This window comes from Taudactylus pleione, unplaced genomic scaffold (assembly GCF_031769625.1).
Source record: "Taudactylus pleione unplaced genomic scaffold, aTauple2 ptg000053l, whole genome shotgun sequence".
In the NCBI taxonomy this organism is placed as follows: Eukaryota; Metazoa; Chordata; class Amphibia; order Anura; family Myobatrachidae; genus Taudactylus; species Taudactylus pleione.
In genome coordinates, this window is record NW_028284455.1 from 41243218 (window position 1) to 41259209 (window position 15992).

General features: G+C 42.8%; 1 protein-coding gene across 1 annotated transcript in view; it reads left to right on the top strand.

Annotated features, from left to right (window-relative positions):
* LOC148535392 (acyl-CoA dehydrogenase family member 11-like) overlaps window positions 1-15992 on the top strand; it is a 670105-nt gene that overhangs the window by 596349 nt on the left and 57764 nt on the right. The window contains exon 16 of the mRNA XM_088463865.1: window positions 3726-3797. Coding sequence (XP_088319991.1) covers window positions 3726-3797 — 72 coding nt within the window. The remainder of the gene's footprint in view (window positions 1-3725; window positions 3798-15992) is intronic.

The window sequence follows — 15992 nt, forward strand, 5'->3', positions numbered from 1 at the left end:
TGAATTTTCTTATAAATTTAACTACTCTCCCCTCCTCCTCATATTTTTTTTGGAATCCAAATATTAAATTAAATTTTCTACCTACAATCAATTAACAATCAATCATTCCTTGCTTGCCATGCTTCAATTACATGTATACTCCATCTCCCTCAGGCATCTGATCTAGTTCTTGATTAAATAAAGAAACATTCTTGGTTTCTTTCTATGGGGTCATATAGTTTATTAAACTGCCATCCTTTCTGCCACTACAGTGCCATTATCTTTCCTAGATGTGCCATGTTGGAAGTTGAACTGCCACAGCCACTTCGACATGCACTTGTTAAATGCAGAAAATGTCCAAATGCACTGGCACATCTGTGTTTCACCAACCACCCCCCATCACCACCCACAAACGGTACTTCCTGTCAATCACTCTGTGATGGGTCCACATAGTCACTGCGATCACAGTGGCTAATTCATGCATGCGCACTGTGAAGGATACGCATGGCAGAATGCAACAATCGGCCAAATTAATGCAGAATTGCAGTTGCGATCCTTGCTGAATCAGACCCTTACTTCTTGATTAATGAAAATATTATTGGGTTATTTCTATGGGTTGTATAGTTTGTTAAACTGCCATCCTGTCTGCCACTGCAGTGCCATTCTTTTTCCTAGACATGTTGGAAGATTAATTGCCATGTGTTTGTGCCACCACTCAACCTTTTGGCCTAAACTGAATGAATACAATATTGTGAGCTGTGAGGTGGTCAAATTTGACTGGAAATTACTGGACATGAATTTTATTGAGGTAATAATACTGTATGAACAAAAACAGGCCCATGTGTTTGTAGCAGTTTTTATCATTTTTAGAGAATGAAAAACAAAAACAAAACCCGTGAGGGCAGCTTTGCCAAAATCAAAACTAAAACATTAAGTTAATTCAGATCCAAAACCAAAACTTGGGAGTCAGTGCACACATCTACTTCAAAGCCTCCCCCTCTTCTCTGTACATATATTAGAGGGTAATAAATATTCATACTAATTGGATACTAAATATGGTTTTAATTAGGTATTTGCTTAGTCGATACTAACTTTATTTTTTTTTCTTTTGTGAGTTTTATTCTTTAATAGTACAATACTTTAAATGTAAATGCTGAGTTTACTTGTGTCATGCTCTAAAAACCCAGTGAATGGGGCTTTGACTCAAAGTAATCACATTTAAATTACATTTTCCACAAGTCCATTTCAATACGGAGAAATTTATTCTAAAATGTCTTCCAGAGACCACCCTGCTGCTGTTATAAATCATGTGTCAGTATCATCAAATCTCAAGTATACAAAGCTATGTGACATATGAAGATATATTACCTCCACACTGAGACAAGAAATGAGGCATCAGCAGTATCTATATAATAATCTGTTAAAGTCAGTGATGTCTCAAACATGCACATATCCTCCCTCCAAAGGCTCAAACTGCAATGAACAATAGGACAAATCAGTGGGGATGGAGCAGGGAGCAGTATGGGATAGAGCTGAAGTGAGCCATTCCTATGGCTTTCATTGGCTACTAGAGATGAGATGGAGTGAGACCCCACCTCTCAGCTCACATGTACTGAAGTATGAAGCAGTAACTGATAAATTAACCAACAACATGCCAAATCACATCTTCTCTTGCAGCTCACCATGATTCCATGTCAAAATAGCATACAGGAGAGCTTAGAGTTGGTATTTGAGTAATAAGAACCCTGGCTCAGCAAACAACAAACCCTAATTCCCTTATAGGTCACCTTGATCCCCTATTCTTAAAGCATGGAGGGGGAGCATGGAACTGGGGTTCAGGTAACAGCACAGACTTCTTCCACAGTGGATGATGTACAACGCATACTCAAGGTGTTTGTTCCTAAATCCATGGCTGGCATATATAGCAATGGGAGCAGCATGAACCAACAGACACTGGCCATGTATCCGCCCAGGTATGGGTTAGAAGCAGCCTCCCTTAACATGCACTGTTCTTGGTTTGTGCACAACTTCTCCCTAATGTGCTTGATAATACATGCAGCGCTAAACTAAGATAGTGCAGAGAATGACAGCAACTTCTGAAATATCTCTTTATGAAAAGCAAAAGTAAGAGATAGAGGGGTCCATTCATCATCACTTAATTTCTACAAAAGCAGGTGAAAATGAACACTATGGGAAGCTAAATTCACCAAGCTCGGAAAATAAAAACTTTTTTAGCTTGACTCTGGGTGCATTTGCCATCTTCAGATGATGCTTGCTGCCACACCCTGCAGGTTGTGAAGAGGAATCCTTTTGGATACTGTACTTCTGCTCCTATATAGCTTGTTCCACCTGATGCCGGGACTTTGTGCATTTGCGTAAAGCTCAGTTCATGCAGGCACACAAACACTGGCGAGCCAGACTTGACAGTGCTAACTTTCACTGCTCCAAAAGGAACAGTGAAGGACATTGTGGTGACAGTAGATTTTTGGATCAGCTGTCTCAGAATTGAAGCAATGTTGAATTACTCCTGTGAACGTGTATCTGCTACTGCTATTCGCAGCGAGTTGAATACTTATTTATTAGAGGCTGTTTAACCCAGAATAATTAACAAAATGAATGGACCCCAGAAGGAGGGAAATAAATCATAGAGATAACACAGCAATGTTCTATATGTATTGATATTTCTCAAGCTCAGTGAATGTGCAATAATATGACAAAAGACAATTAGATTCCAACAGTTAATTTCATGAGTTAAACTGAAATAGATGTACATACAGATGTGTCCACATACACCTTTCCTAAAATGTAGCCATATGGCCAAACTTGGCATGCCAATTTATTCAAATTCTTTTGCAGCAATAAAGGAAAGGTGTAATAAGACACACCTGTACTCCTGGTTATGCCTATCTGTTGACAATATTGTTGTTAAAATTAGTACAGTGTGCTTTCTTTTCCTATTTGGTCAGCTGAGAAAAATGAAGAATTTAAACTGTATTTACACCTGTACAGTACCTTTTTTTCCATAGACTTGCTGGGAAATCTATCACTATTGTTTATGCTCCCAATGTGAATTCAACCAGTAGACTTGTGAAAAGAGGTGGAGAGAGGGTCAGAGAGGAAAGACAGAGAAAAAAAACAGGGGAACGAAGAGAGGGGTAGAAAATAAAGGGGAATTAGAAATAAGGGTCGGGTTACAGGAGATGTGTGGAAGATAGAGACAGGAGGAGAAAAGGGAGTGGAAGAGAATTGGAGGAATAAGGGGAAAGCGACACAAAGATGCTGGGGGAAGACTAAACAGAATAAGAAAGGAGGGCAGAGAGACTGATTGGAGGAAAAGTAAGATGGGAACGTGGGGAGGCAGAAAATAAGCCCAGCAACAGCAGCATCTAGTACTCATGCTCATCACATTTCGTATGCGATATGCATCCTCATGACCAGGCTAATGGCAGGTCCAAAATATTTGTGTATCTATATTAGGGAAGACCAAAACATTTCAGTGTGGTTGCAGCATGTTAAATGTATCCCTCAGAAATAAATCACAAATTCAGACAAGGAATTGAGAATTATCATTAACAAAATTAGTAATTTGCTGCATTAGCAATCCTGCTAAATAAGACAATCTGACCCATACCAGTGCCATGCCTGTTCTAATACAAATCCAAGGTTAATATGAATGTATAATTTCAATCAATTGTCCTTTTAAATCTGTTACTTTTTATAGTTACAACAGGCTTTTATATTCTCAGATGCTCATCATGGAGGACATTTTGAAGTACACTTCAACAGCGTGAGAGTTCCCATCTCCAATCTTATTCTTGGTAAGACTATCTAGCCATTACATTATGCAGAAAGCTATCACTGGGGGGAAAATGTATCAAGCCTTGGAGACAGATAAAGTGGAGAGAGGTAAATGGGGGATATTTATCAAAGCTTGGATAGAGATAAAGTGGATAGAGATCAACTAATCAGATCCTAACTGTCATTTTTTAAACATAGCCTATAAAATGACAGGAGTTAATTGGTTGGTACTTTATCTCTCTCCAAGGCTGTGTTGTGTCCAGCCTCACAAGTGGCTGTGCTGCTTTTAGTCAATGTTTACTACTCTATAGATTGTAAGCTTGCAAGCAGGGCCCTCTTACCTCTATGTCTGTCTGTTATTACCCTGTTTTGTTCTATCAATGTTTCCAATTGTAAAGCGCAGCGGAATATGCTGCGCTATATAAGAAACTGTTAATAAATAAATAAAATAAATAAAATGTTTATAGGGGGTGTATGCTGCTATATGCTGCACTGTACTCTCCTGTATATAGGCTGTGTGGTGTCCAGACTCACAAGTTGTGCTCTGTATAGTCAATGTGTATAGGGGATGCACTCTGCTGTATGCTGCGCTATACTCTGCTGTAAATTGGCTGTGCTGTGTTCATCTAAAGAGACATTCACATACATATATAAGCTTTGTGACTCCACACAGTTTGAATTGAGCTGTGACATAAAAAAATCAATATAAAAAAATATATAGTTAAGTTCTATTGTTTGTACTATTTGGTGCGCTTTACCCTAATGTGCTTTGTTCATGTGCATATGAAAGTCATGTGAATCCATGCAGTTTGAATTGAGCTGTGACCTCAAAAATGTAAAAAAATAAATACAGTGGTGCTTGAAAGTTTGTGAACTCTTCAGAATTTTTTTTATTTTTGATTAAATTTGGCCTAAAACTACCTCACATAAGTCCTAAAAGTAGATAAAGAGAACCAAATCAGACAAATGAGACAAAAACATTAGACGTACTAATCTGTTTTAGGAAAATGACCCAATATCACATATCAACATCAATATCAGGTAAGTAAAAATTTATGGGTGTCACAAAATGGGTGCATGCTGCACTTCCCCGCGGGGCACTCAGACCTACTGTACCCTGCTCTAGAAATTGCTCCAGCAAGTGATCTGCCTATAGACTCCAGTGATATTGTTACCTCCAGCACTTCCTGGCTCCAACCAGCTATCCTGCATAACTGGTAATGCAAATCCCAGTGCTCCTGAATAGCTGGTACTGCTCCACATCCCATCAATCCCATAATAGCTGGTAATGTTTGGCAGTCCAGCAATCCTAGTACTATATATAGTTTTGCCATTCTCCTGCATGAAGAAAAAAACAACAACAATCCTTGTTGGATATTTTGTCCCCCGATTGCCTATTGAATTCTCTTGATGTTTGCTCCCTGTATACAGTCATCCCCCATGAGGGTGGGATTCAAGCTGTCAGGGATGTGCTTATTATGGGCCCATAAGATGGACCACCCATTGAGCTCCTACTGTGTGCAGTATTGCTATGTAACCATTTTATGTACTGGTTCGGCCAACTGGCAGTCACCACCATGAGCTCAAATTTGGCGCCAATAATGTTATTTGGAGGGGAGATGCAGCCTCATTTTTTGATATAGTGAAATTTCTGAACCACCTTGACATGCCCATTCATTTTAAAGTGGCCATAGATGAATCCCAGATGCATTTTCTTGATGTTACTATACTACGACAAGACTCTGCCCTTGGTTATACATTATATCAGAAGGAGACAGACAGAAATACCCTGCTGTGGGCTTCAAGCCACCACCCCAAGTCATTGAAGTCCAGTCTTCCAGTGTCTCAGTTTGTTAGTCTTGAGGAAAAACTCAGGCCCAGTTAAGGCTGAGCAACAATTGGTGGAATGCCACAACAGATTCCTGGAAAGTGGATACAAGTATAGGAATATAGAGAGATGTCTCATGAGAGCCAAGGGGATTGTTCTGGAAAAACAGCAAAAGGGAAAGAATGCACACACTGACACTGTGATTCTAAATATCCGGTGTGACACCAATTTAAGGTCTACAAAAAAGACCATTAAGAAGAATTGGTCATTGATCTCCACAGACTCCGCTTTTAAGCAGTTGAACAATAATCCTCCTTTCCTAAGTGTAAGTCGAGGCAGTAATTTTAAAGATCTTTTGTTGAGCCCACACAGAGCATCCAGAAAGGAGAAATTGGTTGTCACAGGGTAATGGCTGTTTTAAATTCCTTGGATGTATGACCTGCAGATCCCTGATTACCATGAAATTTTTTGCCATCCCCACAGCGGTCATAAGATTTATCTAAACATAGGCTCACTTGTCAGCTTGACCATGTGATTTATTTCCTCACATGCCCTTGTGGGCTCATGTATGTGGGGAAAACTATCTGGACTTTCAAAGAGCGCATGTCCAAGCACTGTTCCTCTATGCGCTGGGCATATAACACTGGGTCCATGGAAAAATCTGTGGCGCTACATTTTTTGAAAGAGCGTCCCCAAATCTCCACTTTATGATACATGTTAATCGACTGGATCCCTCCCTTGGCAAGAGGTGGTGACTGGGACTGGTTCTTGCTGAAAAGAGAGGCTAAATGGATTCATCAGCTGGACATTGTGGCCCCTAAGGGCCTGAATGAGATGAACCCTCTAAATATTTCATCTAATGATCTGCATCTCCGCTATATCTCCTACAAAGGAATACCCTCCTATGTAACAGGGGAGACATTAGTATTACATTTTTTACTATTTTTTTATTTTTTCTTAATTAATATTTTTTTTCTGATGGTCCTCTTATTGTATTTGCATGTTTGTGTAATATATTGACATAATTGTGGGATGCTTTATTGTAACAGATGCCAGATGTGTTTCCCCAGAATACTGCCTGCTCACTGATTTTAGTGTCCCCATAGCAATTCATTGTTTACTTAGTACATTCTTTCAGAGCATGTATCTGTTTACTTTAGACTTGTAGATACTAGAGGACTAACTGCAGCCCTAGTGTCTACAATGCATTAGTGATGTTCAATCTGCGCTCCACTCCCGTGGAATGCAGGAATCCTGTGCTGGTCATTGTGGCTGCTGGGAAGTTCTGATGATGCAGCTCTACAGTTCTGGTGGCGCTTCTTGTGGAATCGCAAATAGTGAAGGTATGCCTTCTGCTGTATAGGGATCTCTGCGGCCACTATACTTGTGGTGTGACCAATCAGTACCATTTAGCTTTTTTAACTGTAATTCCCTCGGAATAGGGATATGGATTTATATGGAGATCATGACTATGATACTGGGTTACATGACTACATGTGTGTTGCCCTTTTAAGGTGTCTAAATAGTAGGTTTTGCCTTAATTAAAGAAAGTATTGTATACTTCTGTGTGTGAGCTTGGGTCGAGTCTTGGGATTACACATCTAGTATTTATAGGCTTATTTCAGCTGGTGATGGTATCTACTCTGGATATAACTTTGGTTCCAGGGTCTTAACAAAGGGCCTGGCATGGCCCAAAACATTGACTAATGGATTTGTGACGGCATGTAAGCTAATAAAAATCTTTATTATTGCCTTCAATTAAGAAGACTGGTGAGTGCTCTCAGGGGTGTATCTACCCATTGGCCAGGATGGCACCCGCCAGGGGTGCTGACCAAAGGGGGGATGCCACCCAGCAGTGCCACCAGTAGCCAAGGGTTGGACAAGCCCCTCGGCCCCACAAGTGTAGGGCAGACTGCAGTGAGAGTGGTCTGCCCTACACAGTTTACAAACATGCACCCGCCAGAGGCGGCTGTGTGTTTGTAATAGCAGCCAGCTAATGAGAGTCAGACAGACTCTCATTTGCTGCTGCATCGTCCGCAGAGGGAGCCGGCTGGAGATCACCAATGAGCTCCGTCTTCCGGCTCCCTCTGCAGCATGTGATGGGAGAGACATCATGACGTATGATGTCTCTCCCATGCAGGAGAAGAGCAGGCGGCACTGAGCGGACAGCGGTGGTCACGTCAGGAGCGAGGATGAGGTAAGTTTTTTTTTTCTTTGTGTGTGTGTAGGGGGGGCACTGAAATAGAGGGCAGCCAGTACTGGGGGCAATTTATGGGGGGGTGCTCACTACAGGAGGCTCTGTATAAGGGTGGCCACTACTGGGGGCACTCTATAGGGGAGGCCACTACTGGGGGCAATTTAGGGAGGTGGCCACTACTGGGGGCACACTATAGGGGTGGCCACTACTGGGGGCACTCTATAGGGGTGTCCACTACGGGGTGCACAGAAATAAGGGGTGGCCGCTACTGGGGGCACTTTATGGAGGTGGTGCCTGCTACTGGGGGCTCTGTATATGGGTGGCCACTACTGGGGACAATTTAGGGGGGTGGCCACTACTGGGGGCACACTATAGGGGTGGCCACTACTGGGGGCACTCTATAGGGGTGTCCACTACGGGGTGCACAGAAATAAGGGGTGGCCGCTACTGGGGGCACTTTATGGGGGTGGTGCCTGCTACTGGGGGCTCTGTATATGGGTGGCCACTACTGGGGACAATTTAGGGGGGTGGCCACTACTGGGGACAATTTAGGGGGGTGGCCACTACTGGGGGCACTCTATAGAGTTGGACACTACTGGGGGCACTGAAATAGGGGGTGGCCGCTACTGGGGCACTTCATGGGTGGGTGTCTGCTACTGGGGGCTCTGTATATGGGTGGCCACTACTGGGGACAATTTAGGGGGGTGGCCGCTACTGGGGGCACTGTATAGGGGTGGCCACTACTGGGGGCACTGTAAAGGGGTGGCCACTACTGGGGGCACTGTATAGGGGTGGCCACTACTGGGGGTAATTTAGGGGTGGCCACTACTGGGGGTGATTTAGGGGGGTAGCCACTACTGGTGGCACTGTATAGGGGGGACTACTACTGGGGGCACTGTATGGGGGGGCTACTAATGGGGGCAATGCAGTATAGGGGGATTGCTACTGGAGGGTTACTACTGGGGGCACTACATAGGGGGGGCGCCAGTCCATTACATTGCCTGGGGCACTTGGATCCCTAGATATACCCCTGAGTGCTCTCTCTATATCTGAATATATATATATATATTTTTTTTACATTTATATTTATATATATATATATATACTTATTATAATTGCTTAATCTATTTACCGTGACAAGGGGGCATGTGGGCCCCAAAGCGTTGGTGTGAGGTGCTTCATTAAAACTCCTTTGAAAGACTCCTAGTGCCGCCAGTTCAGTTTTCTTATCTACAATATATATATATATATATATATATATATATATATAGCAGGATATGTGAGATCTGGGTATGTTATTTTAAACTAGCTATTTAGTTTTTAAAATACAACTGCTAAGAATGCAGTACATTAATTAATTTACTGCAGTGGCTAGGGATGTTGGATGAACACTTATAGAAATATGTCAATTATTATCAGTGAACAATTCTGGAATTTTAACTTTTATTTAATTAATCTAAAATATTGATGAGTCCAGAATATAGCTTTTTTTGTTTAAATAAGAAGCATTTTGTTTGGAGAAAGGATAACAAGGCATTCCAGAATAAAAACCTCATACATCTCTGAAATACAGTGTTGGTGGTATCATGGTTTGGGCCAGTTATTATGTTTCTGGCCCAGGCCGACTTACCATCATTGATGGGACAATAAATTCAGAATTATACAAGAATATTCTGAAGGAAAATGTAAGGACATCTGTCCATGAGCTGCATCTCAAGAGAACGTGGGTCATTGTCAGCAAGACAATGACCCACAGCACACAATTCATTCAATCAAAGAATGGTTAAAGAAGAATAAATTAAAAATGTTAGAATGGTCAAGTCAAAGTCCTCACCTTAATTCAATTGAAATTTTGTGGAAGGACCTGGGGCCTGATTCAGAGCCGTACGCAATTAGCGCTCGCTCGTCCAGAAAATAGGGGTGGCTATTCAAATGAACCGTTCGCTCTCTGCGGTCTGTTCACGCCTCTATGTTTGAACGAGCGAACAAAACTTGCGGTCGTTTTTTGAAAAAAAACTCGCATCCTACGTCATGTCCGCTATTTATTAGATTAATCGAGTACATTGACCAGCTTATGAACTGCTCGCTATTCTTGTGGTTGGTTTTTGCTACCACAATCTTGCGAGCAGTTCTGGCTATAAAATAACCCAGTGACGTGGTCAATGACGCTGCTGTGTTAATTATGCACACCCTTAAAACGCCCGTTTTGTCCTTTAAGCACGCCTGCGTTCGGATCTCCACTCCCCTTTTTCAAGCACCTTCCCCTGTTACCACCCACATATGCCTTATTCTGTCACTCAAAATAGCAGGCATTCGCTATTTAGCGAACAAACGATTTTCGGCCGCACTGACTGGTTCGCGCATGCGTATTACGATCTGTACGCATGTGCAGTTGGGCAAACATCGCTCGGAGCGAACGAGCGGCCGCTTACGAGCGGCTCTGAATCAGGCCCTTGATGCGAGCAGTTCATGGGAGGAAACCCACCTACAGTAACAGAATTGAAGCTGTTTTGTACAGAGAAATGGGGTAAAATTCCTCCAAGGAGATGTTCAGGACTAATAAGTATTGAAAGCAAAGGTTCACATACTTTTGCCACTCACAGATATGTGATTTTGGATCATTTTCCTCAATAAAAAAATGAGCATTGTTAAAATTTTTGTGTAATTTCTTTGATTTGGTTCTCTTTATCTACTTTCAGGACTTGTGTAAAAATCTGAGGTAGTTTTGGGGCCAAATTTTAGTAGAAATATAGAAAATTGTGAAGGGTTCACAAACTTTCAAGCATCACTGTATATAGTTAAATTGTATTGTTTGTACTAGTTGGTGCAGTTTACCCTAGTGCGCTTTGTTCACGTTCATATATAAGCGCTGTGACTCCACCCCACACAGTTTGAATTGAGCTGTGACCTCAAAAAAATAAATATACTGTATATAGTGGAATTCTATTGTTTGTACTGTTTGGTGCGCTTTACCTTAGTGTGCTTTGTTCATATGCATATAAAAGCCATGTGATTCCATGCATTTGAATTGAGCTGCGACTTAAAAAATATATATATAGTTAAATTCTATTGTTTGTACAGTTTATTGCACTTTACCCTAGTGTGCTTTGTTCAGCTTAGTCAGCCAGCAAGCTTGGTCCAACCTTTTGGCCTAAACTGGATGAAATCAATATTGTGATCTCTGTGGTGACCAAAATTGACTGGAAATTAGTTCAAATTAATGTTATGAAGGTTAATAATACTCTAGGAACAAATAAAGGCTCAAATTATGTGTATTTTTTAGCTTTTTTTGCCAAATTTTGGGGAAAAAAATTAAAACCACTCACGGCAGTTTGGCAAGACTAAAACCAGATGACAAATTAGGGCTCTGTAATAAATGCCCCCCTTTCATAGTTACATTTTTGTGAATATCCACATAATAAGTTTGAGTTGTCGTTAAAATAAATAAATTATATAGTGAGCATACACCAGATTCACAAGTGGACCATAGTATACCCTGTTTGTCTGTATTACTGTCATGTTTGTATATGGAGTAACAGAATGTATCACATTTTCAATTCCCTGACCTGTCAGAGTGATATTTCTTTAATTTTCATTTACAGTCTTGTTTTGATCTAAACTAAACAGATTTGCAATAGAGCACCATCGAGTGCCCTCAAGAAGTATCGCTAAAACATTGCAAACAACTTGTTAGGATTTGCAGTTAGCAAATCATCTTGGTGGCAGTTCCCAGTCATAGTTGTTACTGGGATACTGTATCATGTCCTATCCTTGTTCTGGCTTTTTGCAGGAAGCTGGAAATCCTGTCTTGTCTGTGTCAATTCATAGCCTGTCATTCATGTCTGTCTGTGTGTGTTGTTTCATGTGTTCACTAATTAACTAGCTGTCTCTCTGCAGAGCATGCGTTTTATTAGGAATTACTCTCCAGGAATTGTCTCTGATTGGATCATGCATCTCATAAGTATACAGCCAGGCCTGAACTCAGTGCCGGTTATACTGTGTCATTATCAGTGTATGTTTGCTGTGTTCAGGTCCTAATGCTTGCCGGTCTACTGAGTACTTTGGTTTTTGAATCTGGATCCTGTCTCCATTCAGCCCTGCAGTGTTATACCACAGTCCTGTCTGTTGGCTATAGAGTTTTCATGTGGAACTTTTGGTTATGCAACTTGCTTTCTGTGCATCCAGACTTCCAGTTACAATCTGTGCATGCTGCGTGTACTCTGCTCACCGGCTTCTAAGTGACACTAGTACCCCGGGGTCAAGCATCACTGTCTACAGGGCCCTCCAGGCCATACAGCTATCCTGCTTCTACACCACGTTCCAAGCATCGCTGTCTACTAGGCCCTTCAGGCCATACAGCAATCCTGCTTCTATTCCACGTTTTAAGCAATGCTGTCTACTAGGCCCTCCAGGCCATCCAGCAATCCTGCTTCTACACCACGTTTCAAGCATCGCTGTCTACTAGGCCCTCCAGGCCATCCAGCAATCCTGCTTCTACACAACGTTTCAAGCATCGCTGTCTACTAGGCCATCCAGCACTCCTGCTTCTACGCCACGTTTCAAGCATCGCTGTCTACTAGGCCCTCCAGGCCATCCAGCACTCCTACTTCTATGCCACATTTCAAGCATCGTTGTCTACTAGGCCTTCCAGGCCATCCAGCAATCCTGCTTCTACACCACGTTTCAAGCATTGCTGTCTACTAGGCCATCCAGCACTCCTGCTTCTACACCACGTTTCAAGCATCGCTGTCTACTAGGCCCTCCAGGCCATCCAGCACTCCTGCTTCTACACCACGTTTCAAGCATCGCTGTCTACTAGGCCCTCCAGGCCATACAGCAATCCTGATTCTACTCCACGTTTCAAGCATCGCTGTCTACTAGCCCTTCAGGCCATCCAGCAAACCTGCTTCAACACCATGTTTCAAGCGTCGCTGTCTACTAGGCCCTCTAGGCCATTCAGCACTCCTGCTTCAACACATTTCAACCATCGCCGCGACATCGGCACACTTGCCGCTCCTTCGGCTCTCAAAGCCGTTTCCAAACCCTAGACTATTTATTTACGGCTATTGCTGCAACATCGGCACAATAGCTGCACCACAAGCCGCAAGGCCGCACCTTGAACTTTGTTGCTTCAGCCACTGGTCCTACCACTTCATTGTTCATTGCCTGTCAAGTCTTAGCTGGTGTTTTGTCTGTCTGGTCCTTGTCTGTATCTTGCTTGTGCAGTCCTTGTCTGACATCCTGCAGTATCACAGTCCTAGTCATTCCTGCCCTAGTCCCAAGACATACCCAAACCATTATTTGTTGCTGCTAGTGTAATTTACTGCAACCACACTCCAGCTATCCCTAGTAGTGTAAGGACTGCCATTCCTCCATCATACCTTGCTTTGGTCAGCAGTCCTGCGATCTCTCCTGTGAGAGAATCGTAACACAACTCTATTTTGTGTAAATACGCTAGAAGTTGGTTGTAATCATTACTTTTGTGTTCATTAGTGCTGTTATAACCTCTAATTTGTTTAGTTTCTACATTTTAAGATATCTGTTTAATCCATTTCTTATTAATTACCCAAATTTTGTCTGTCTTTTTTGAACTATTTTAGTTGACATGATATTTCTTTTTGTCTTTTCTAATATAAATAAAAATAAATACACCTTTTATAAACATATACTATAATTAATCAGAAACCATAACATATATTATTTGTATTTTTTTGAGGTGACACACTAAGATTGGAATGTAATAATTGTACACACTAGGGTGCCCTGGAGTGGGGGGACCTCTATATTGGGGTGATCCCCACCTCCCCAGGGATGCCTGGCCTGGGCTGACTAGCATAGTGTGTTGAATGCTTTGGTCAGGAGACCCTGTGAAGAGGGTCCAATGTAGGGATGAACGGGTTCAGATTTCTGAAATCTGAGCGCCCCCGATCCGAACCGGGAGCAGAGTCTGGCTCGGGTTTTCCCATCTGACTCGGAACTGAAATCGAGGCAAAATGTCATCAACCCACCTTCCGGATCTCGCGGGTTTTGGATTCTATAAAAGGTCCTCACGTCTGTGCTATTCTCACTCTGGCTGTGGACAGTGAAGAGGGAGGGTGGGAGTTAGGGCTGGCTGAGCTGTGCTGCTCCTCCAAAGTCCATATGGGGTGGCTGGGCTGTTTTGTGCTGCTGTTGTCCATAGGGGCTGGCTGGACTGTGTTGTGCTGCTGTGGTCCATAGGGGCTGGCTGGGCTGTGTTGTGCAGTCAGTTGTCCATAGGGGTTGTGTCAACGCCAAAAGTCTATAGGGGCTGGCTGGGCTGTGTTATGCAGTGTCCCATAAAGTCTGTAGTCCTAAAGGGGTGCTGTAGTGTTGTCCAGTGGGTGATCTGTCCATCAGGGGTGCTCCAACCAAGTGCAAAAAATAATTTATTTCTGTTTGTGAATTGTGTGCATTGTAGCTGCATGTGGATCAACAAAGGAGCAGTGCCAAGCGTGTGCCTGTGTCATAAGTAAAGGGCTTGCTGGCTCATCTCTTAAAGGGTGGTGTAACCCCCAAAGTGCACTTAAAAAAAAAAAAAAATTCTTCTTTTCTGTCTTGTGAATTGTGTGCGCAGTAGCCTCACGTGCATCAACAAAGGAACAGTGCCAACCATGCACCTGTCATAAGTCTGTTAAAGGGTGGTGTAACCCCCAAAGTGCGCTCCACAAAAAATAAACAATTCTTCTTTTCTGTGTTTGTGTGTGAAATGTATGCGCAGTAGCCACACGTGCATCAACAAAGGAGCAGCGCCAAGCATGCGCCTGTGTCATAAGCAAAGGGCCGGCTGGCTCGGCTGTTAAAGGGTGGTGTAACCCCCAAAGTGCACTCCAAAAAAAAAAAAATTCTTCTTTTCTGTATTGTGAATTGTGTGCACTGTAGCTGAACGTGCATCAACAAAGGAGCAGCGCCAAGCGTGCACCTGTGTCATAAGTCTGTTAAAGGGTGGTGTTACCCCCAACGTGCACTCCAAAAAAAATAAAAAAAAAATATTTTCTGTGTTTGTGTGCGCCTTAGCCGCACGTATATATCAATATAACATAAATGAAGGACAAATCTTTGTCTGATAAAAATAAAATAGGGAAAGATCAAGAACCACTTCCTCCTAGTTCTGAAGCTGCTGCCACTAGTCATGGCCATCAACATCATCTGCCAAGGTCGATGCCCAATGTCATAGTAAAGGGCATATAAAATCCCAAATGTCAAAGTTCAGGAAAATGACCTTAAAAAAAGCATTTAAATCATCTGAGGAGAAATGTAAACTTGCCAATATACCATTTACGACACGGAGTGGCAAGGAACGGCTAAGGTCTTTCCCTATGTTCATGACTAGTGGTTCATCTTCACATGATGATGGAAGCCTTCCTCCCGCTACAAGAATCAAACGAGTTAAGCTGGCAAAAGCACAGCGAAGAACTGTGTGTTCTAAGAAGATCACAAATCCCCAAGGAGAGTCCAAGTGTGGTGGCGGTTGCGATGCCTGACCTTCCCAACACTGGACAGAAGAAGTTGCTCTTTCCACCATTTGCGCGCCCTCTGCAAGTGTTGGAAGGAGCACCCACAGTCCACTTGCTGATATGTAAACTGAAGATGTCACTGTTGAAGTACAACAGGATGAGGATCCTGGTGTAGCTGGTGCTGAGGAGGAAGTTGGCGAGGAGGATTCTGATGGTGATGTGGTTTGTTTAAACCAGGCACCGGGAGAGACAGTTGTTGTCCGTGGGATGAAAAAGCCCATCATGGTCATGCCTGGGCAGAAGACCAAACATTCCACCTCTTTTTTTCTGGCAATATTTCTATCCAAATCTGGACAATTGTCTTGCCATATGTACCATATGTAATGGTGAAATAAGTAGGGGTAGGGACGTTAACCACCTAGAAACATCGTCCCTTATACGTTACCTGCAGCGCATTCATAAAAAGTTACTGTCAAGTTTAGAAACTGTGGCTAAGACCGTAAGCAGTCCAGGGACACCTAAATCCCTTTGTCCTGTTGTATCCAAGCACCTGCAAACCACACCGTCAACTCCCTCCTCGTCAATTTCCTCCTTTGTCAGGATTGGAAGTAGTCCTGCAGGCCATGTCACTGGCATGACTGACTCTCCTATCCGGGATTCCTCGAGAGGATCCTGCATTGCTACGCCTACTGCTGCTATTGCTGCTGCTGCTGGG